Genomic DNA, 22,282 nt, shown 5'->3' on the forward strand with positions numbered 1-22,282 from the left:
CACACACACACCATTATGACACCACCTTCAGATCTCCTCTGCCATACTGCACATGCCCGGAGGTGAGTGAGACTACCAATGCACTACTGAACAGAGTGAGTGAGTGTTTCAGAATGTACAATAATTTACATCTTAACCATAAAGAATACATAAGCGATATAAAGAATATATAGGTATACTGGGCTGAAGATAGCCTTTGGTACTGTCAGATCAGGTGAGTTTGTGTCCAAACAGGGCGCAGTGATCTCAGAGCGTATGGAGTTACTGATGGGCTATCAGCTCCACTATCACTTTCACTGCCTGTATATCTGTGCTGGAAGGGTGTTGGTGTATCTACAAAGAGATGTGTGAAAGCTCTCGACTTGGGTGTTACATCTTTAGTAACACACTTTTAACAAACACACGCACATCCGTTCGCCACATTACAAGGGCATAGAATAAGGTAGAATGTTGACTTTTTTGGTAATCATACACGGGTGTTAAGAAGAAGAAAGTACGTTTTCAAGTGTCATGTCCTAAGATCTGATCATGAACTTTCAGATCAATTTTGCTATAATGTGTATGTATGTATTTAATAAATTTTTTTACTTACTAACCCAACAAGTTAGCTTTGCAGGCAATTCACGTTGAATGTATGAAAATAAACTGAAAGTGATTGTTTTTTTTGAATAAAAAAATCTACTGATTGTTAAAAGATAATATTAATAATACAATAACATGTAGCCTATATATATATATATATATATATTTTTTTTAAGTTTAAAGTTCTTGGGAAAAAGTGCAACACTCCAAATTTAACATTTCAAAAAACTCGTGCAAGAAGAAAAAAATATTAAAAAGTCTAATAAAAAAGTTCAAATCTATGATAATTTATTTTTTAAGCATCCCAGGGGATTGAAAAGTTTAAAAATCACATGTGTATGATATATTGAACTCCATGTATGAGATCATGAGATTTATGCTATCTCACCAAGATCTGACAAAGATGGGTGCGGCGCTGAAATCTCATGGAGGAGTGCAATGTTCGATAACAGCATATTTTTGCTGTAAATTTCTATTATATTAGTAATTCTGAGACGTGATGAATGTATTCAGGATGATGTGGTGTAGTGTCAGTACAACCGTGGGTAAAATGATTACAGACTATGTGTCTCTTACAAGAACATGTGTCTCTGTGAATATGTATCAAAAAAGGAGTACAGGGAGTGGAGGAGAGATGTGTGTGGTGGAAATGGAGATTAGCACTCACATTAGTAATACTAACTGCCCTGTGTTTTGGTGAATGGTAAACACAGATGACTGAGTTCCACTGTGGGTTCATCCTCAGCATATTAACACAGAGGATGACTGCACAGACACTACAGGGAAGACCTGAACTAGTCTTTCTTTTGCCAATTGTTGTTGATAAGGACAGTAAAGAAAGGACGAGATATTAAATAGGGAAAAAGAAGGGGGAATGGGACACAAGGCCAAAATTGAACACGTGTTTTCTGCACGAGCACTATGTGTCATGGGTCTAGAATATATGTATTAAACACTGAGTATTTTCCTGATTTCATGAAATAAAAATGGCAAATTTGAACCCAAACCTAATGAAAATAGTTAAAATGCCCTCATGCATGTATGTTTATGTGTTCATTATTTTACTCACAACTACATTCAATTGTGTTGTTGACTGGCAGGTTGGCAAGGTTAAGCTGAAGATGACATTGGTTCTCTCAGGCCATGAAGATATCTGAAAGAAAAGCAGAGATATGAGATCAGATACAGGTAGAGCTGTGAACCTAGTGAGGTTTTGTATGGAAATGACTTTTCTGTAATTTCTTCATACATACATTCTGGTATACACAACTTATCTGCACATTTGTACATTATTGTGGACATACTCTTTATGTTTATACTATATTTGCAGGAATAGGTTAATACTTAGGCTATAGAGGTCTATAATTAGTATGAAGGTATACAGAAAGTATCTAATGATATGATGACCTGGGATTTAGTCAATGATATCTAGACATTTCTCCAAAAAAGACTCATAGGTTATAAATTCCATACTATGTACTTCAGCTATCGTCTACCTTACCTGTAGGAGTAAAAATATGTTTATTTAGGCTATCATTTAATTCAAATAACTTTTAAAAAGAAATCAGATCTGTTACACTAATACACTGGGATCGATACACATTCACCTTTTCTCTTCAACCCAAAAGAGACGCTGTAATCTCATGCTTTCTTCTGTGTGAATGACTTTGCCAGCTATGGCTTGATCCCTTCTTTCTCTTTCATTCTCACAAATGTTCTCTCTCACTTCTCTGTTCCCAAGATCACATGTCTGTCTTTTGATCCATGCAACTCAGGAAAAACATCACAATTCACAACAAAGTAATTCTAGATTCAGCGCTTCAGAAGCCTGTTAAGTGACATAACTTAATGTCCCTATCTCTCTCTCTCTCATTAAATCTGAGCGCATGGCTCATTGACATTAAGTGTCTGTGTGTCAGAGAATGGCTGAGAGATGGATAGAAAACATGAGAGTGTGAGGCAGAGATAAGAATAGAGATACGATTCTTCACTTGTAAGGATGAGAAATGTGATTTGGAGTGTGGAATGCTAGTTGCATTATTAAAATGTCTTTAAATTGGAAAGGCCATTGTAACATGGTGAAGTTTAAAGAATTAACTAGTGTTTCTGTAGCTCAAAGAAATAGCGAAACATAGCACATGAAATGGATATTTGTTTATTTGTTTTATAAATACATATGCTAACTGTATATTCTTTATATACATTTTAATAAAATACATTTATTATAAATGTATTATATACAATCTATAAACACATTAAAAAAGTATGTTACAGTATTCAAAAAGTATACAGAATATGAATATAAATGGATTTTCAGGGGTAAATCTCTAGTCTGTTGTCAATTACCATAGAAAATAAAGATGACTCATCCCTCAGTTTGTAAAACATGTCTACAATAATACTTACAATGGCCATGGTTGTTTCAAATGCATAACCATAACACTTGTTTTCACTGAGTGTAATGGTTACCATAATTTTCAGTAGCAATCAACATTAGGCCAAACACTTGGTGGAGTCTAATCTAGAATATTTCTTTAAGACTAAATCCTAGTATTCTTGTTAGTTGATGTGAAATACCTAAACAGTGTATAGGGAAGAGACAGTACATTAGTGTGTGCCCTATATTACATCTACATGTGTCTGTGTGTGTGTGTGTGTGCGCGCTCATCTCTCGCCTCTCTGCCCCAGATTATTGGCAACAGCCCCAATGTCTGTGCTAAAAGTCACGTCGTGAAGAGAGAGAGAGATGTGGAGAAAGAGGGGGAGGTTGAAAGAGGGGGCGTGAGAGGGCACGGGGTGCAAGACACAGGAAGTGGAGAAAGATGAAGAGACCAGAGACAATGAGATGTACAAGGGTGCTGAGGCAGAGGAAAGGAGAGAAGGAAATGCAAGCAGAGAAGAGAGAAGAACAGAGGAGAGAGGGAGAGGAGGAACGTGGGAAGAGCAGGAGGGTCCATGGCATGTGTGTATGTGTGTGCGTCTGGCACTCGCAGGCGGAGAGATAGCTTGGGTCAGGCTGGCCGGACGTGTGTGTTTGTGTTTGGCTGAAGAGGGATGTGAAACCAAGAAAGCCCTACTGGCTAAGCTGAGAGTTGGAACGCAGCCATTGGTGAGATGGACATGAATGCACGAATTATAACGGTCAAGAGCGTCTCCCTCAGAAGCAAACAGATGCGGTGTAAAGTATCAGAGCGACCGGCTAACATCGTTGTGTGGGGTAAAAACATGACGCGGGAATGATAACAGCTGACTGTTTTCGAGCGAGATGCAGGAAAGTCAAAACGCTCAAGGTTACAGCAGAATCCCAAAACAGGATGGGCCCTGCTTAAGTTTAGCCCGCTATCTAGGGGGCTCTTAAGCAGAGATGCCCTCTGTTTGGCACCAGGAAGTAAACAGACGTCTGTCCTGAAATACTGAGGGGGCTCGGTGTGAGTGACTCATCCATGACCTATTTATAAAAATCTAACTTATATTTAATGTGTAATGTGTAATATATATATATATATATATATATATACTTTATTAAATATAATGTATAATGTAAGTGGGGAGAACAAGTATTTGATACACTGCCGATTTTGCAGGTTTTCCTACTTACAAAGCATGTAGAGGTCTGTAATTTGTATCATATGTACACTTCAACTGTGAGAGACGGAATCTAAAACAAAAATCCAGAAAATCACATTGTATGATTTTTAAATAATTAATTAACATTTTATTGCATGACATAAGTATTTGATCACCTACCAACCAGTAAGAATTCCGGCTCTCACAGACCTGTTAGTTTTTCTTTAAGAAGCCCTCCTGTTCTCCACTCATTACCTGTATTAACTGCACCTGTTTGAACTCGTTACCTGTATAAAAGACACCTGTCCACACACTCAATCAAACAGACTCCAACCTCTCCACAATGGCCAAGACCAGAGAGCTGTGTAAGGACATCAGGGATAAAATTGTAGACCTGCACAAGGCTGGGATGGGCTACAGGACAATAGGCAAGCAGCTTGGTGAGAAGGCAACAACTGTTGGCGCAATTATTAGAAAATGGAAGAAGTTCAAGATGACGGTCAATCTCCCTTGGTCTGGGGCACCATGCAAAATCTCACCTCGTGGGGCATCAATGATCATGAGGAAGGTGAGGGATCAGCCCAGAACTACACGGCAGGACCTGGTCAATGACCTGAAGAGAACTGGGACCACAGTCTCAAAGAAAACCATTAGTAACACACTACGCTGTCATGGATTAAAATCCTGCAGCGCACGCAAGGTCCCCCTGCTCAAGCCAGCGCATGTCCAGGCCCGTCTGAAGTTTGCCAATGACCATCTGGATGATCCAGAGGAGGAATGGGAGAAGGTCATGTGGTCTGATGAGACAAAAATAGAGCTTTTTGGTCTAAACTCCACTCGCCGTGTTTGGCGGAAGAAGAAGGATGAGTACAACTCCAAGAACACCATCCCAACCGTGAAGCATGGAGGTGGAAACATCATTCTTTGGGGATGCTTTTCTGCAAAGGGGACAGGACGACTGCACCGTATTGAGGGGAGGATGGATGGGGCCATGTATCGCGAGATCTTGGCCAACAACCTCCTTCCCTCAGTAAGAGCATTGAAGATGGGTTATGGCTGGGTCTTCCAGCATGACAACGACCCGAAACACACAGCCAGGGCAACTAAGGAGTGGCTCCGTAAGAAGCATCTCAAGGTCCTGGAGTGGCTTAGCCAGTCTCCAGACCTGAACCCAATAGAAAATCTTTGGAGGGAGCTGAAAGTCAGTATTGCCCAACGACAGCCCCGAAACCTGAAGGATCTGGAGAGGGTCTGTATGGAGGAATGGGCCAAAATCACTGCAGCAGTGTGTGCAAACCTGGTCAAGAACTACAGGAAATGTATGATCTCTGTAATTGCAAACAAAGGTTTCTGTACCAGATATTAAGTTCTGCTTTTCTGATGTATCAAATACTTATGTCATGCAATAAAATGCAAATTAATTACTTAAAAATCATACAATGTGATTTTCTGGATTTTTGTCACTCACAGTTGAAGAGTACCTATAATAAAAATTACAGACTTCTACATGCTTTGTAAGTGGGAAAACCTGCAAAATCGGCAGTGTATCAAATACTTGTTCTCCCCACTGTATGTTTTATATCGTCACCTTCTTAAAATAATTGCCCAAGTTATTTTTTGAGTCATTAAGTCATCTCCTCATGATGCTGGCCACCTCTGGTAAAATCGACCACATCCTCAGTTCAACAGATCATGCAGTTCTACCCCTGTAGTATAATGGCCTATGTCAAGAGTGTGACTTAGGCCGTTTTATTTTGCCTAGGTCAAAAGACAATGAAACTTAAGCAATTTTACAAGCTTTTTCAAGATGGCAGCTGCATCAAGAAGAACAAAAATCTACTCATCCTCTGAAGTTAGGTTCAGTTTTTTGTGTTTTCTGAGAAACCTGAAAAAATTACTTGGGCAATTATTTTAGGAATGTGAAGATATATATATATTCACTCACTGGCCACTTTATTAGGAACACCTGTTCAACTGCTCGTTAACGCAAACATCTAATCAGCCAATCAAATGGCACCAATATAAAAATGTGTTTAGGCAAGTTCAATCTGAGCATCAGAATGGGGAAGACAGCTGATTTAAGTGACTTTGAACGTGGCGTGGTTGTTGGTGCCAGACGTACTTGTCTGAGTATTTAATAAACTACCGATCTACTGGGATTTTCAACATGAACCATCTCTAGGGTTTACAGAGAATGATCCGGAAAAAAGAAAATATCCAGTGAGTGGCAGTTCTGTGGGTGAAAATGCCTTGTTGATGCCAGAGGTCAGAGGGGAATGGCTAGACTGGTTCGAGCTGATAGTAAAGCAAGAGTAACTTAAATTACCACTCTTTACAACCGAGGTCTGCAGAAGAGCATCTCTGAACACATAACATGTTGAACCTTGAAGCAGATGAGATACAGCAGCAGAAGATACACCGGTGCCACTCCTGTAACCTAAGAACAGGAAAATAAGGCTACAATTCACACTGGCTCACCAAAATAAAACAATAGAAGATTGGAAAAAACGTTGCCGGGTCTGACGAGTTTCGATTTCTGCTGCGACATTCAGATGGTAGGGTCAGAATTTGTCATAAACAACATTAAAGAATGGATCCATCCTGCCTTGTATCAGCGTTTCAGGCTGCTGCTGGTTGTGGCATCGTTTAAATGCCACAGACTACATGAGTGGCATTGTTGACCATGTTTATCCCTTTATGACCACAGTGTACCATCTTCTGATGGTTACTTCCAGCAAGAAAACGCGTCATGTCACAAAGCTCAAATCATCTTAAACTGGTTTGTTGAACATGACATTGAGTTCACTAAACTCAAATGGCCTCCACAGTCACCAGATCTTAGTCCAATAGAGCACCGTTGAGATGTGGTGAAACGGGAGATTCACATCACGGATGTGCAGCCGACAAATTCGCAGCAACTGCGTGATGCTATCATGTCAATATGGACCAAAATCTCTGAGGAATGTTTCCAGTACCTTGTTGAATCTATGCCATGAAGTATTAAGGCAATTCTGAAGGCAAAAGGGGGTCCCAACCTGGTACTAGCAAGATGTACCTAATAAAGTGGCCGGTGAGTTTATATATAACGTTTTTTATGGGGCTTGATGTGAGTGGTTCATCAATGACATATTTATATAAATCCATTACGCTGAACAACATAAACATGGCCCAGTACAGACCACCACTTCCTGCAGGCTGTTGATGGCACATCACAACATCATTTGCTTTCCAAAAACGTCAACCTTTCCTCATGGACCCCCGCCGTCTGAGAATTCTTTCACTCTGAGAGTCACTTCCTGTCCACTTATTCCAGTGCGCAGTGTCCTCGTGGCCAGAGGAGCGCTGAAGTCCCCCTTCCTTACTGCACTCTAGAGAGGCCATCGGTCGAGGAACGGGGAGAAGGAGTCATTATGGCAGGGAACACAGGGGTGCTGCGTTACATGATGAAGGTGTTGCTTCACATTGTTTCCAGTCTGAAAGGCTGGACTGTCACACCCAGGGCAAGGAGGAGCACTAGAAGAGACTAAAATTAGAAAGCAAATACCAAACATTCTTATGAGGACTTGTGTTTCTTCCTGTGATTATGGATAAATGAATGATATAATATGGTATTGCATAATACACTACTGTTCAAAAGTTTGGGGTCAGTAACTTTTATTCAGAAAGGGGAAAAAAAAAGACAGTTAAGACATGTATAATGTTACAAAAGATCTCTATGTCAAATAAATGCTGAACTTTTGAACTTTCTATATATCAAAGAATCCTGAAAAAAATTTCCACAGAAATATTAAAGGGTTAGTTCACCCAGAAATGAAAGAACTGTCATTAATTACTCACCCTCAAGTCATTTCAAACCCGGAAGCCTTAGAATGATTTCTGAAGGATCATGTGACACTGAAGACTGGAGTAATGATGCTGACAATTCAGCTTTGAATTTTGTCATTACATTTTAAAATACATTCAAAACAGTTACTTTAAAATGTAATCATCACGGTTATTATCATTACCTAAAACTAAACCCAACCATTGCTTAAAATAAATATTAACTGAAATAAAATATATAATAAACATAAATAACATTAGGCTATTTCAGCAGGTTGCCAAGGCAAATTTTCGTTTAGTTTAGGTAGGCTACTAAAATAAGTAATTCATATAAATAAAAATGTATACCATTTAGACATAGAAAAAAAGAAAAAAAACTAATAAAAATGTCAAAAACTCACTACAAACTTACTAAAACTTTAAAGCTGCAGTCTGTAACTTTTGTCGCTCTAGCAGTAAATAAATAGAACTACATGCATCTTGCGGAAGAACATTGTAGCCGGAGTTACTTCTCTCTGTTTATGTCTATGATGAGTCCTGCAGGTACTGGGCTACTCCGCTGTGGAACTACCCGTACCAGTCTAAAACATAAAGTCCGAATATAAACACTTATTATAGGTGTACCGTACTGACTCAGGATAAGACAAAAACATGGTATGGAAAATGGATTCATGATGTACTCGCTTATAATATATATTTTTTTACATTTTGAACACAACAAAAGTTACGGACTGCAGCTAAAATTACAGTGAAAAAAAATCTAATTCAAAATATTAACATCAACTATACAACTAATGATACTAAAATAACACTGAATGTAAATATTTCACATTATTACTATTACAGCTTTGCATAAGAGACTCATACAGACTCATGGAATCACACGATTCCAAACTTTTGAACGACAGAAAGAAAGTCATACAGATTTTGAACTGCATGAGGGAGGGTAAATGATGACAGAATTTCCATTTTTGGTTGAACTATCCCTTTAACAAAGCATATGTCAGTAACAAAATGTAGCATATGCTCTGTAAGTTCAGTTGGAAAGAGTTGTATTCGGGAGTCTCAGTTCCGGCAACAGTGAGAGCGCGACCAGGCTGGCAGTGCAAGGGTTAAGTCCTCCAGCACTGGGCCAGAATGTCTTGGCCGTTTCCTGTGGGCTGCCCAACCCTGACCTGCTGGCCCAGGCCCGGCTGCACTCACACGTAGACAGTTGACCCAAGCATCCTGTCAGACAGTGACACCCCCGCGACTCCTCACAAACTTACATAAAAACACACGCATTAAATGTCTCCATGAGTTTCCCTGATATAGACAGCTCCCTGCATGGGATAGCATTGGACTCATCTGATCCGAGGCTAGGGGCAGTATTACACAAATAGCATCAACCATCCACCCACACACCAGGTCAACAAGAAGTCCTTTACCTCTCCTTGGCTACATACGATTGTCTATGCCTCTCTATTTGGGTCTGGACAGGCAGAGTGGGCGCACTTGCTCCTGCACATCCATGGCCATCTGTGTGCGAGCCCAAACGGAAGGTGTCAGGAAGCGAGGCCAGAGTCCAGAGGCCAGAACAATGAAGGTGCACCATTCTATTTTACTGCACAGGACTGACTGTTACCATTTTCCTCTTGAAAGAATGTACATGTGTGTCTATGTGTGTGCGGCGGTCTGGTTTGTCCATCAAGCCTGTGGTCCTGTGTCCCTGTGTTTCCCGGCGGCATGGTGTGCATTGTACGTGTCGAAGGGTGCATCTCGCATGTTGCGTGTGGCGGGACCTGTCGCATTTCCGGCCTTGGCTTGTACTCTGATGTCATGCTTTGTGGGGGGTTTGGGCAAAATGCCGTAAGTGGCGGACAATATATAATGCAATCAAGCTCATTACAACAGGATTAGACTGTAAGAGGGGGTTTATTTAAACACAAAGTGCATGGAGAACTCTAACTTTCACCCTCATAAAATAGCTTTAGAGTACTTCATAGTCTGTCTGTCTGTCTGTCTGTCTATCTATCTATCTATCTATCTATCTATCTATCTATCTATCTATCTATCTATCTATCTATCTATCTATCTATCTATCTATCTATCTATCTATCTATCTATCTATCTATCTATCTATCTATCAACCCTAACGTAAACACACTTACTGTATCTCTTCCCAGTTTCACAATTCTGTGCATTAGGCCTTCAGTGCATAATGTGCAGGGCAGCATGTTTAAGTCTCTGAATCCACTGGCGTGTTTACTGGCTTCACATATTAACACTCCTGTTAAAGCAGCAAGGGGTAGCCTTTGGCTAACAACCATAACAAAGGGGATACCCTCATCTGATGTGCCACATTTTGGCTTTTAGACAACTAAAATATGACTTAATATACTGCCACCAAACTATGGCTGATCAAATCGCAAACATGTTCTGCAATAACAGAGGCCACTTCCAAGTATTCCTCCAAAAAGGCATAAACATTTCACAAACACCTCTTTTACCAAAGAATTTGGACTGGACTTGTTGGTTCAGTCTTTTTTCGTGCTAATAAAACCCTCCACTTTTCACGTCTGCGACCCATATGAGTCGTTCATTTAAGAGTTTACTGTAGCAGACTGTTCCCTTTGATGAATCGGCCCAGATAATATGTTGCAATTACCAGGCCAGGACCAACCTGTGTGAATAAAACATGTCAAGTGTAAATCTAGCTCCGTGTTCTAGATGACACCCGGCCCTGGAGTCGCCCCGTGTGTAATTAGAACCAAATGCTGGGGTGCGCGAGTGGATGCGTGAGTGTTTGCACTCGCCCTCTCTTCTCCATCTCTAATCAGAGAGCCCCTCCAGGATGGAGAGAGAGCTCAGGGGGTGTTCATAAATCAGGACCGGCCTGGAAGGACCTGCACAGGCAAGCAGGAACAACTGTATGGATACGACTATGCCAAGTCTGCATTCTCTGGGATAGGACATGTTCCAGTCCACTGAGATCATGCGATCAGACTTGATTGCAATGACTATTCAGAGAAGGTACAATCTGGTGTCATTGATCCTCTTATTTGGAAGATGAATTGGAAGCCACAGTGACACCTTTCCATTCCATGTGCAAATTTCACTTAAAGACCCTGGGAACAAATTCAGACATCCCCTTGACATCTCTCCATCTTCCTCTCTCTCTGAATGTCTTGATTTTCTTTTATGCTCCATTCTCTGTGGAGCCCCTTTTCTGTTTCAGGCCCTCATCCCCTGTTGGACCTTGCCTCTCCTTCTCTCCCACATCTGGACAGGCAGCTGGGGCTGGCCCGGTTTCAGCGCTGGGGGTGGGGGTGGCCGATTGGAGCAGGAGGGTGGGGGAAAGCTATCCATTGCAAAGCCCAGGGCACTGTAAAAAAAGGGGATAGCTTACAAAAAATAAAGGATTTCACACATACACACACGCAGTGTACAGCCAAAAGTGTGAGTAAAAAAAAAAAAGAAAGTTAAACCAAATCTCTTATGTCTTTCTCAGTCTATTTATCAAAGTGTCTCCCCACACACTATTAAAGTGCATTAAAGAGGGCAGAAAGGAAGTTAGGGAAGGAGAAAAAAAGCGAGTGAGAGAGTGAGAAGCAAGCAAAGCTGGAGAAGGTTTGGTGAGGGCAATGATGATTATAATGTCATAGAAAGTTTCATCTTTGTCCAATGTCCTATCTATCTATCTATCTATCTATCTATCTATCTATCTATCTATCTATCTATCTATCTATCTATCTATCTATCTATCTATCTATCTATCTATCTATCTATCTATCTATCTATCTATCTATCTATCTATCTATCTATCTATGTCTGTCTGTCTGACCTATAAACCAGACCTATATAAAATAAAATTGAATTTCAATTGATTTTAAATCTAGTTCCTCAAAAAAAAAAGTTAATAAAAAAAAAATTAATTACATACTTACATAGCTTAAGTACATAGCTTATTAGTTACCATATGTTTAGTGTTCTCAAATAATTACAGTTTTTCTCAGTCGCTTTGGTGCATTTCTCACATCACTATTTACATTTGCACAACAGTTAATGCAGTTCTAAAAACAATTAGTACAAACTGCAAAACCTAGTTGATAACCTGCAAAAGCGTGTCACTTGCTCAAAATGGATAGCTCATTCCTCAAAAGCAAGTATTTATATGTCAATGAAAGTGTCAGTGTCATCAAGATGAAAAGTCCTGACACCATTGTTTATGAACAAGATAGTCAAATGGCTTTGTCATGTTTTCATTATGACAGTTTACTCTGTAAATGTTTTCCAATGCAAAAAAGTCAGATCTTGGTGACACTAAAATGCTCAAGACAGCACTATATACTATTTGCACAGCCATTTGAAAAATACAGTAAAGTTACACATTACTGTATTTAGTGAGGTAACTGAGTACAAGACACTGAATATGTATGTTTCACATTTTTACTGCATATGCTCTTTGCAATTCTAATTTGTTCACAGCATTGTGCAAAAAATAAATAAATAAATAAATACACCCTTATTTACAACAAACAAACTCCCTTTGGGTAGAGCTGTGCACAACTGTAAACAATATTGCAGTACATATTGGAACTGAACATACAACATACATAGTACTGTTATCATTCAGGCACATCCAGACGTTCCTCATCAGTGAAAGCTGAGATTCACCTGAGAGAAACTGTTCAATTTAGGAGAAATTTTCAGGAAAAAAAAAGATACAAAAAAATTTGTACAATTTGCTTGACAGATTATGACAACTAGTTCAACATTTTTGTATGTAATGACTCAAGCAATGAAATGAGGACTATTAGTTTTATGTGGAATGACTATTCAGCATTAACAAGTATAGTTAATTTTGACTGACATGACATAAGCAAATGATAATGTTTTAAAACAGCAGAGAGTTGTATGAAAGCAATTGATGCATGTCCAAAAGCATTTGCAATTTGTTAGAAGGAAAGAGAAACTGCTACTATGATGTGCACAAATGAATAAATGTTGTGGAGGTTGAACTAACTGTTGTGCAACTGTAAATAGTGATGTGAGAAATGCACCAAAGCGACTGAGAAAAACGGTAATAAACATAAAAATAAGTAAAACCCTGATTTGAATTTACAATTTGCCATGATGTTTGCTACCCCAATTCAAATTTAGGAATTCAATTAGAATTTAAAAGGCATTATTAATCAGTTCTGACTGGCGCACAACCCTAATTTCCACATCTTAAAAGCATATATTTAACTCGAGCGTTTCTTTAAAGCTCAGCAGAGGAAGAGATAGACCGACAGCGTGGGGAAGAAAAATACGAACGTGGAGTAGGTTGGAATAACATACTAGTCTCACGGTCATTGTTTTACATCCTAAGAGGTCTGCTTTATCACCCTTCCGTCTATATGTGTGCTGCATTAATGATGCATGCCCTCTTCTTTACTTTGGAACTATTATTTTGATATAGATGGTTGCCTTGACGTCACAGTTATAAGCGAGTCCAAGTCATTGTGTGGGAAAGTGCAGGATGTGTGCACCGCACTGGCTATAAGTTGCACCTCCCTGTTGTGCCAGGATGACCGTAAAGAGGTCTTTTGTTTCAATTAGCGCTCTGTGGTCCACTTTCTCCATTCTGACAAAAGGTCACGACCTCTGCTGTAGTTCACGCAGGGACAACCCGATCAGACCTCGTCTTGGCCAGCAGACTCTTGGAGCGGGTGGGGAGCTTGCATGAATATGGAAAAGATTTCTCTCACAATTTTGCATTTTCCAACTCATTTTGTGGAACACAGAGACAGAGTGCGAGAATCCTGCACAGTGAGGTCACCGCACTGTCGAACAGGCCCAGGAAGTCAGAGTGGAAGGTGAGGCAGAAGGTTTGCAATGGCATACTAGATACAGCACAGCCTCTCGTACCTTATTGCTTACGTATACTGCATACGCGCTATACTTTGGTTATGGTTATGTGTACGCTAGGCTTCACCCAACGTAATTTGACCATCAGCACAGTACTGCTGAACGTACTTTGAAGAACTGTTCTGTATGTACGACATTTTTATCTCTTAGAACTTCTGGAGAATAATAGCACAGAAACTGGACAAGGATGAATCTTTCTAGTGCGCATGTGTCGACCGCCTGTGTTTGTGCATGCTATCAATATATTTTGAAAGGCTATGTGTTCGACTGTATGCATACGCTAAGCGTAATACTTTGGGCCTTACTGATGAAAATGTTTTTTTTGTTGTTTTTTCATGTATTCTGAATTAAATGACTTTGCTAGCGGGTTTATTAACTCAACCAAATGCATCCCGAGATTTATCAGATATAGTCTGCGTTCACACTCAGTTTTTGTGTTTATTTACTTACAGATGTGAGCCTTGAAATGTCCCATTCCCACAGCAACTTACGGTAGCGTCTCGATTACTGTCTGTATGAATATGCAATGGGACCCGGAGTCAAGCCCGTATTCTCTTATCAGAGACTTAAGTGATATCAAAGATAGCGACGTCCATACAACTGAAAAGTCTTTTCACCTTTGACACGACAAGAGTCCAATCGAGCCAGGAGTTCATCCATCAAATTTTCATTATCTGACAGCAGTGTTTGTATTTGGGTTGAGAGCGGAGCATTTGATTCGCCTGTTGAAAAATGCGGTCACATGACCTCATTGCACTGCATGTGAGGAGTATGTAATTATCTTTAAATGGTTATTTAGCCTTTTAAAATGAAATGTTATGTAATAGAATTTATTACATAAATAATAAATGCTTATTGTGTTAGCATTTAGTAATTTGATCAATTATATAAAAAGAGACTAAGACTTTATTTTAATATCTATAATTATTTTCATTTTATGTGCAATGCATTGTGTAATATATTATTCAATTTAATGTGAGCTGTAATGTAGTTGGTAATTCACTGCAAACAGATTTTCTGCATGCTCAGTATACACTACACTGCTTGAATAGTAAGACTAGTACGCTAGCATGTTATTCTGAACATAGCATATGTTTCTGTGTAACCCGGGGAGAGCGAGAGTGGGTGTGTGCGTGTTTGTGTATAAAGGAGAGGCAGAGAGTGTGCTGTTCGCAGGGCTTGGGAAGGTGAACCCAGGCTTCTTTCAGTACAGGAAGCCCTTGATTAGTGCTAACGAGAACTGCAGGCCGTATTAATGCAACCACACACCTCTCCTTACCTCCTGCCATCTGCAGCACCACCACTCTCTGCCAGACACCATAAGCCCACGCAACAGTCACACACTGCACACACACACACACACACTTCACATTCACCCTACACATGCATATCGCACTGTCCGTCCCACAACAAACCGAAACAAATTACAACACACACTCAGGTATAACATAGACACTTTCATGCACATGATCCATATCTTTCAGAACAAAAGATTCAGGGTCAAACCCACAAAATCCTTTGCATTATGGGCCATATATGATGTCAACCCCCATAGATGAGGTGCCTAACATCATTTGCATCGAGAATAGCCGGATGGGGATCAAAGTATGTGAGAAGATGGAAAAGATGTAGATGGAGAAAAGGTCTGTGACACACACTCACACCCTCTCTCTCTCTCTCTCTCACACACACACACACACACACACACACACACACACACACACACACACACACACACACACACACACACACACACGTTATTAACTATTCCTGCAGATGGTAGAGAGGGGTGTTCTCACACACTGAGACATGGATACCCTCACATATTCTCCTCACTCTCCCACCCACACATCAACATGTGTTTCACATTCAGATAGGCCATGTGGAAATCTCCAGCCACCACACACACACACACACACACACACACACACACACACACACACACACACACACACACACACACACACACACACACACACACACACGTTAATAAAGGATGTTGTGTCAGCTCAGAATTGATGTTTTTACACTGGATGACCACTGCTCTGCCACACACAACTGTACGGCCACAGACTGTAATTATTGAAACACAGAAGTGTATATAAGCAGTCTAAGTCTGAAGGGACTAATCAGGTGAGATTGAAGAGGGTCAGTGTAATCTTACAGGCTGCATTTTAACTGGTTTATCAGTTTCTTGTCACTCATACCTTATTTCAGTTTATGGCTTTTTTGCCATTTTAACAGAAAGAACATGAAGATTAGACTAGATTGCACTAATATATCTATTATTTAATTTTATGAAATATTTCATATTATATGATGTATATAATATACATTATTATATATAAATAATAATGTATACGAATATTTTGTCTAAATAAAAGAAAAAGAAAACAAAAAAGTAATAAATGCTACAATTGATTGATATTTCATATCATGTATAGTATGGGAATTCATATTTATTTTAAGATTTGTTGAAGATTACACAAGTCATGTGTATATGTTTTTAAAGATAAACCTATGAGTGTTAGATGCATATCTAGGCTAATATTGGCCAATTCCTTTAAAGCTGCAGTCCGTAACTTTTTTGTGTTAAAAATTATAAAAAAACAAAAAACAAAAACATAACCAGCCAGTGTTCAAAACTATCTGCTTGCCTTAGCTCGATTAAAATCGGTTAGCTTTTAATAATGATTTTAATTCCAGTGGTACTGGTGGATTTCCGCGGGAAGTTGATAATTCCGCAAATAACTGCAATTGCAGATTTCGAACAGAGATGGCGAAAAAGAGGAAAAGCTATGGACTGCAGCTTTAAAGGGATAGTTCGCCCAAAAATGATATTTAAGCCATGATTTACTCACCCTCAAGCCGTTCGAGATGTATATGTCAATCTTTTTTCAGACGAACACATTTTCAGTTATTTTAGAAAATGTCTTAGATCTTTCAGTGGTTAGAATGTGAAGCAATGGGGTCCAGCTCGTTGAAGTCCGCAAATGAGCATGCATCCTTCACAAAAGTAATCCATCCGGCTCCAGGGGGATAAACGAAGGCCTTCCGAGGGTAATCCGTGCGGTTTTGTCGTAAAAATATACATATTTAAAACTTTATAAACGAAAATAACTGGCTTCCGGTCGCGGTCGACGCGCGTTCACGGAGATGGATGCTGGCATATGACGTAGGACGTAGCGTAGGAAGCGTCGTGACGTAGAACGAACGTAGAGTTTTGTTTTGCTCTGCTCTCTGGCTGCGCTGTCACGTTCGTACTACGTCACGACGCTTCTATCTCCATGAACGCGCGCCGACCGCCACCGGAAGACAGTTATTTTCGTTTATAAAGTTTTAAATATGTATATTTTTACGACAAAACCGCACGGATTACCCTCGGAAGGCCTTCGTTTATCCCCCTGGAGCCGGATGGATTACTTTTGTGAAGGATGCATGCTCATTTGCGGACTTCAACGAGCTGGACCCCATTGCTTCACATTCTAACCACTGAAAGATCTAAGACATTTTCTAAAATAACTGAAAATGTGTTCGTCTGAAAAAAGATTGACATATACATCTCGAACGGCTTGAGGGTGAGTAAATCATGGGCTAAATATCATTTTTGGGCGAACTATCCCTTTAATAAAACAATAAAATAAAATAAACTCTAATATTAGTTGAAAACTGATGTAGTACAGATATATTGTGCAGCCCTAAAACTATTTATTTGCATTATTTTAATCACTAGATTACCCTCTAAACTGATATGAAAGCTTTAGCCTATAAGTTCTGCCAGGAAGACTCATATTACGTCACTTATTACCTTCACATCTAACCAATCGTGTTCTAATACTTGCAGTATTAAAGTTCGGTACTTACACACGTCTGAGTTCGCAGATGCTGACGCCATCAATTACCTCCATCCTCCCCACCACCACCAGGATGGTCCCTGTCCATATCTCCCAGGGGGTCGGCTGCGCCCCTGCCTTCGTCTTCAGGCAGGAAATGCAGAATCCGTTACCCTCGGATTGCGAGTTACAGACGAGGCCTACGCCAAATAACTTTATAAATGCTTGCTGGGCTGTTAATAAATGTATGCTTTGTTACGCTGTTTTGCCTCCCGAGTCTTTCTGATAGAAATGTTTGTAAAGTCAATATGAAATACAAATTGACCAAATTTAATTTGTTCCTGGTCTGCCACTGTTATTCAGAAAAAAAAATTAAGTTTTTTTTAATACCTTGTATGTAATGTAATAACTTACTCTGTCTCAGTCTCTTTTCAATTGACAAGACCTCTTATTTTCCTCTTATAGAGACCACTTTTCACAATGCAAGTCAATTCCGACTAATAAAATCTAGTTTGACCGTATATTTTCCTCACTGAATATATGACATTACATAAGTAAAAGGGTTGTGAAGTCTGTTTCATGTTGACTTTAGGGCCTCGTGGTTGAACTGACTTAGTAACTGATGTAGCTTTTCTGTCCTTGTCGTGCTGTCTAACATCAACAAACATCTTCGTCCAAAAGTCTTCAGTTCAGCATCAGCCGACAACTCCCTGCATCTTGAACAGCTCTGGCATACATTTCTCTATCACTGACAGACTGGACGTGCAAATGTGCTAATGCTATGGGAAATATAGAGTGTAAACGTGTGTGTACTTATCTGTCTCTATGTGTGGTCAGTGCTGCAAACATGTGTCTGATTTAGAATGAGGTCACACGTCTGAGTAAATGAGCGGCTGTTTTCCTATGCGTGCTGTACATAATGCATGACAGGCAGTGTGAAGGCCATAGTATGTGTGTGTGGGCAATGTGGGTGGACGGTGGGCAGATAGCGGTGTGTGTGTGTGTGTGTGTGAGAGAGCCCCTGAGGCGGGCAGACTGAAAGAATGAGCTGTGAGTAATCTGACAGGAGATGAGATGAGGAAACACATGGCATGGAGAGCATTATATCTCTAATTACATAAGAAGAGAAAAAACAGACTGAGTGGAGAGTGAGAGACAATAATAGAGGGGGTCTCACTCTGGTTTATCCAGATGGATAGCTATGAGACCCAGACAGAGTTCTGATGTCACCCCATGTTTTCCCGGCCTGCCCAATAACTCCTGCACTTCCTGTCCCCAGAGCAGTGATGTCACAGGACAGCTGGGGATGTCATGTCCCCCCCCCCCCCCTTCTCTCTCGCTCTCTCTCTGTCTTTCTTCCATTCTTCAATCAGTTCAATTCCTCTGAGACCAGCGACTGTTGCAGAAGCACGTACACACACACACACACACACACACACACACACACACACACACACACACACACACACACACACACACACACACACACACACACACACACACACACACACACACACACTTTGCTTCATTCAAAATTTTATCAAGAATGCCAAGTCGATTGGATTACAATTCCTGAATTGAGTAGTGAAGTAAAAAACAGGATGCCCAATTGTAATTGTAATTTGAATTTAGGATGTCGAATAGGTGTGTACAATGATTAGTTAAATAAACAATAATTAACAATAACATTATTTTTTGTATGAAATGCCCATGAACTTCGTATTTCCAGAAACACAACATAACATTAATTAATGAAATAGCATTGAATTGAAATTAAAAAAGAATGTAATCAAATAGAAATAGAAACATTCATATATGTTAATTCAATTTCATGTTAGAAATTAATTAAAAGGAATGTAATATTAAAACAAATTTTATGGACCAGAGAGTTGATTTCCCAGAGTGCTTTAATTTACATTCAAAACGGAGCCAAAACACCATGATTTAGATGATGAAAACAGAACACCTAAGTAGTGATCAGTTCTGACACATTGTTGGACAAATGAAAATTCCCTGTTGTGTGACTGTTATTCTTTTTTTAATTCATTTAATCAGTACATTTCTTTTCTTGTGCTTCCAGTTAAAATTTCAAGTCAATTTAATTTAAATCCAATTTGTGATTTGAAAGGGGGGCAATTGGGCTTCCATGTTTTATGGGGACTTTCCATACACATCATGATTTGTATACTGTACAAACTATATTCTATCCCCTAACTTTAACCCCCATCAGAATAATCAGAATAATCTGATGTCATCAATCTGGGCATTTCTCTGATGTTCAGTCCATTCTGTCAATGGCAGCCTGACCAAACATCTGTGTTGAGCTTGTGGACACAATTGCTGCAGTGTTTGTCCATACTGTACATACTGTCTCGGCCACACGTTATGAGGCTCATTTTAATGTCTTTCAAATGCTCCCTCAGCTCTAGCATAGAACATGACAAGAGAATTTGAGCCTGTCTCGCTCTGAGTTTGATCGGAAGTGGCATGTTTGCTTTGCTCATTAGAGCTGAGTGACAGTGAACTCCTCACCGCTGGGACTGAGACAAGACCATGAGGGGAAGAATGAGACGAAAAAGAGACTGAAATTAGAAGGAGACTGGCACTGAGACAAAGATGAGTTTTGGATTGAGATAGAGAATGGGCTGACACTGAGACAAAAATTAGGCTTATTCCAGTACATATATAAATGTGTGTTTCTCCTCCTGACTTTGGTCTATACAATTATCTTTCTCCATTGAGACAAAATGAGACCAATACTGAGACTAAAACGAGACTAGCACTGAGATAAAGAAGGTTATACAAAAGTGAGACTGGCAGTGCGACAGATATGAGACAAACAATGAGAAAAAGATGGTGCTAGAACCGAGACCAATACTGAGGCTGAAATGAGACTGGTGGACAGTAACAAAGTACATTTACTTGAGTACTGTACTTAAGTACACTTTTTGAGTATCTGTACTTTACTTGAGTATTATTTTTTTCTGGAAACTTTTTACTTTAACTTCACTAGATTTGAAAGACAAATATCGTACTCTTTACTCCACTACAATTCTGTCAGGTCCTTGAGTAGAAAGTAGTAACGTCAGTCAGGGGATGATTTTGGATTTAGGGGTTGCATTTTGGTTGGAAATGAAAGTCGGGTTGACGTCAGAACCCGACTGATGTTGGTTTCTGACGTCAACCCGATTTTCATTTTCAACCACAATACAACGTCTGTCCAACGTTGGAGATTAATGTCAATCTGGCGTTGGATTCTGACATCATCCTGATTTAAATTTTCAACGTTGGGTTTGGTCTTCTACATGCAAATTTTGTCATTGTTTTGGAGCACACTAGCTTATAGATAACAGTAAGGCTAACATATTCATTATAACTAAAAGCCAAAAAACTTTAAATGGGGCACTATTTGAGGGAACAGCCATTTGCGTGTCCGAAACCATCGTGGACGTTATTGAGTGACTTATTCAATCTCACATTCAATCCCACTACTGGAACTGTGTTCTAGAAATAAATGTGATATTGATATGAGGGTAGGTTGGCATATATTCAGGCATAAGGTACTGTAAGAATTACATACAACAATACAACAATAATAAAACAATGCATTGACATTTACTTTTTACTTTTGATACTTAAGTAATTTTAAAAACGAGTACTTCTGTACTTTTACTTAAGTAACAATCTGTCTTTACAACTTTTACTTGTAACAGTAATATTTGACCAGTAGTATCTTCCACTCAAGTAAGGAAGTTGTGTATTTTGTCCACCTCTGACTAGCACTGACATAAAGATGGTGCTGCACGGCACTGAGACTGTGTGAAACGAAACTGGCACTAAAACAGAAACGATACTAACAATGAGATGATGGTGCTAGCATTGAGACCGAAATGAAAGTAACACTTTGACAGGCATGAGACCTTTCCTGAAGCAGAAATGAGTCAGATGAAACTGGCATCAAGGGGTGACTTTCCGACATAAATGTGACCCTGGAGCCTAAAACCATTCATAAGTCACACGGGTATATTTGTGGCAATAGCCAACAATACATTGTATGGGTCAAAATTATTGATTTTTCTTTTATGCCAAAAATCATTAGGATATTAAGTAAAGATCATGTTCCATGAAGATATTTTGTAAAGTTCCTACCATAAATATAGAAAATATTTATTTTTGTGAGTGAATGCAGCACAATCGCGAACATAAATGGACAACTTTAAAGGAGATTTTCTCAATGTTTAGATTTTTTTTGCACCCTCAGATTCCAGATTTTCATATAGTTGTATCTCGGCCTATCCTAACAAACCATACATCAATGGAAAGCTTATTTATTCAGCTTCCAGATGATGTATAAATCTCAATTTCACAAAATTGACCCATGTGACTGGTTTTGTGGTCCAGGGTCACAAATGGCACTGGACTGGCACTGAGACAGAAATAAGACAGAGATGAGACTCCAACAGAAATGGGGCAGAGATAGAGATGGAACTGAGGAAGAGATGAAACTGGGCCCGAGACAGTGAGATTGACACTAAAACAGGAGTTGAAAAAGAACGAACACCCTCCTGTATCTTACCTCACTGTCA

The 22,282-nt window shown here is 39.6% G+C and overlaps 1 protein-coding gene and 1 long non-coding RNA gene across 2 annotated transcripts in view; one reads left to right on the forward strand and one right to left on the reverse strand.

The window, feature by feature from the left end:
* Nucleotides 1-22,282, forward strand: part of LOC309506829 — a 24,446-nt gene continuing 2,164 nt past the window's right edge. Inside the window, exons 1-2 of the long non-coding RNA XR_014208943.1 lie at nucleotides 1-62; nucleotides 1,683-1,770. This is a non-coding gene — a long non-coding RNA (uncharacterized lncRNA). The remainder of the gene's footprint in view (nucleotides 63-1,682; nucleotides 1,771-22,282) is intronic.
* LOC309506828 (uncharacterized protein) overlaps nucleotides 7,022-22,282 on the reverse strand; it is a 22,222-nt gene continuing 6,961 nt past the window's right edge. The window contains exon 3 of the mRNA XM_082180780.1: nucleotides 7,022-11,335. Coding sequence (XP_082036906.1) covers nucleotides 11,262-11,335 — 74 coding nt within the window. The 3' untranslated portion in view covers nucleotides 7,022-11,261. The remainder of the gene's footprint in view (nucleotides 11,336-22,282) is intronic.

The sequence above is a fragment of the Leuciscus leuciscus genome (genome assembly GCF_965113295.1).
Source record: "Leuciscus leuciscus genome assembly, chromosome: 9".
NCBI classification, from domain to species: domain Eukaryota; kingdom Metazoa; phylum Chordata; class Actinopteri; order Cypriniformes; family Leuciscidae; genus Leuciscus; species Leuciscus leuciscus.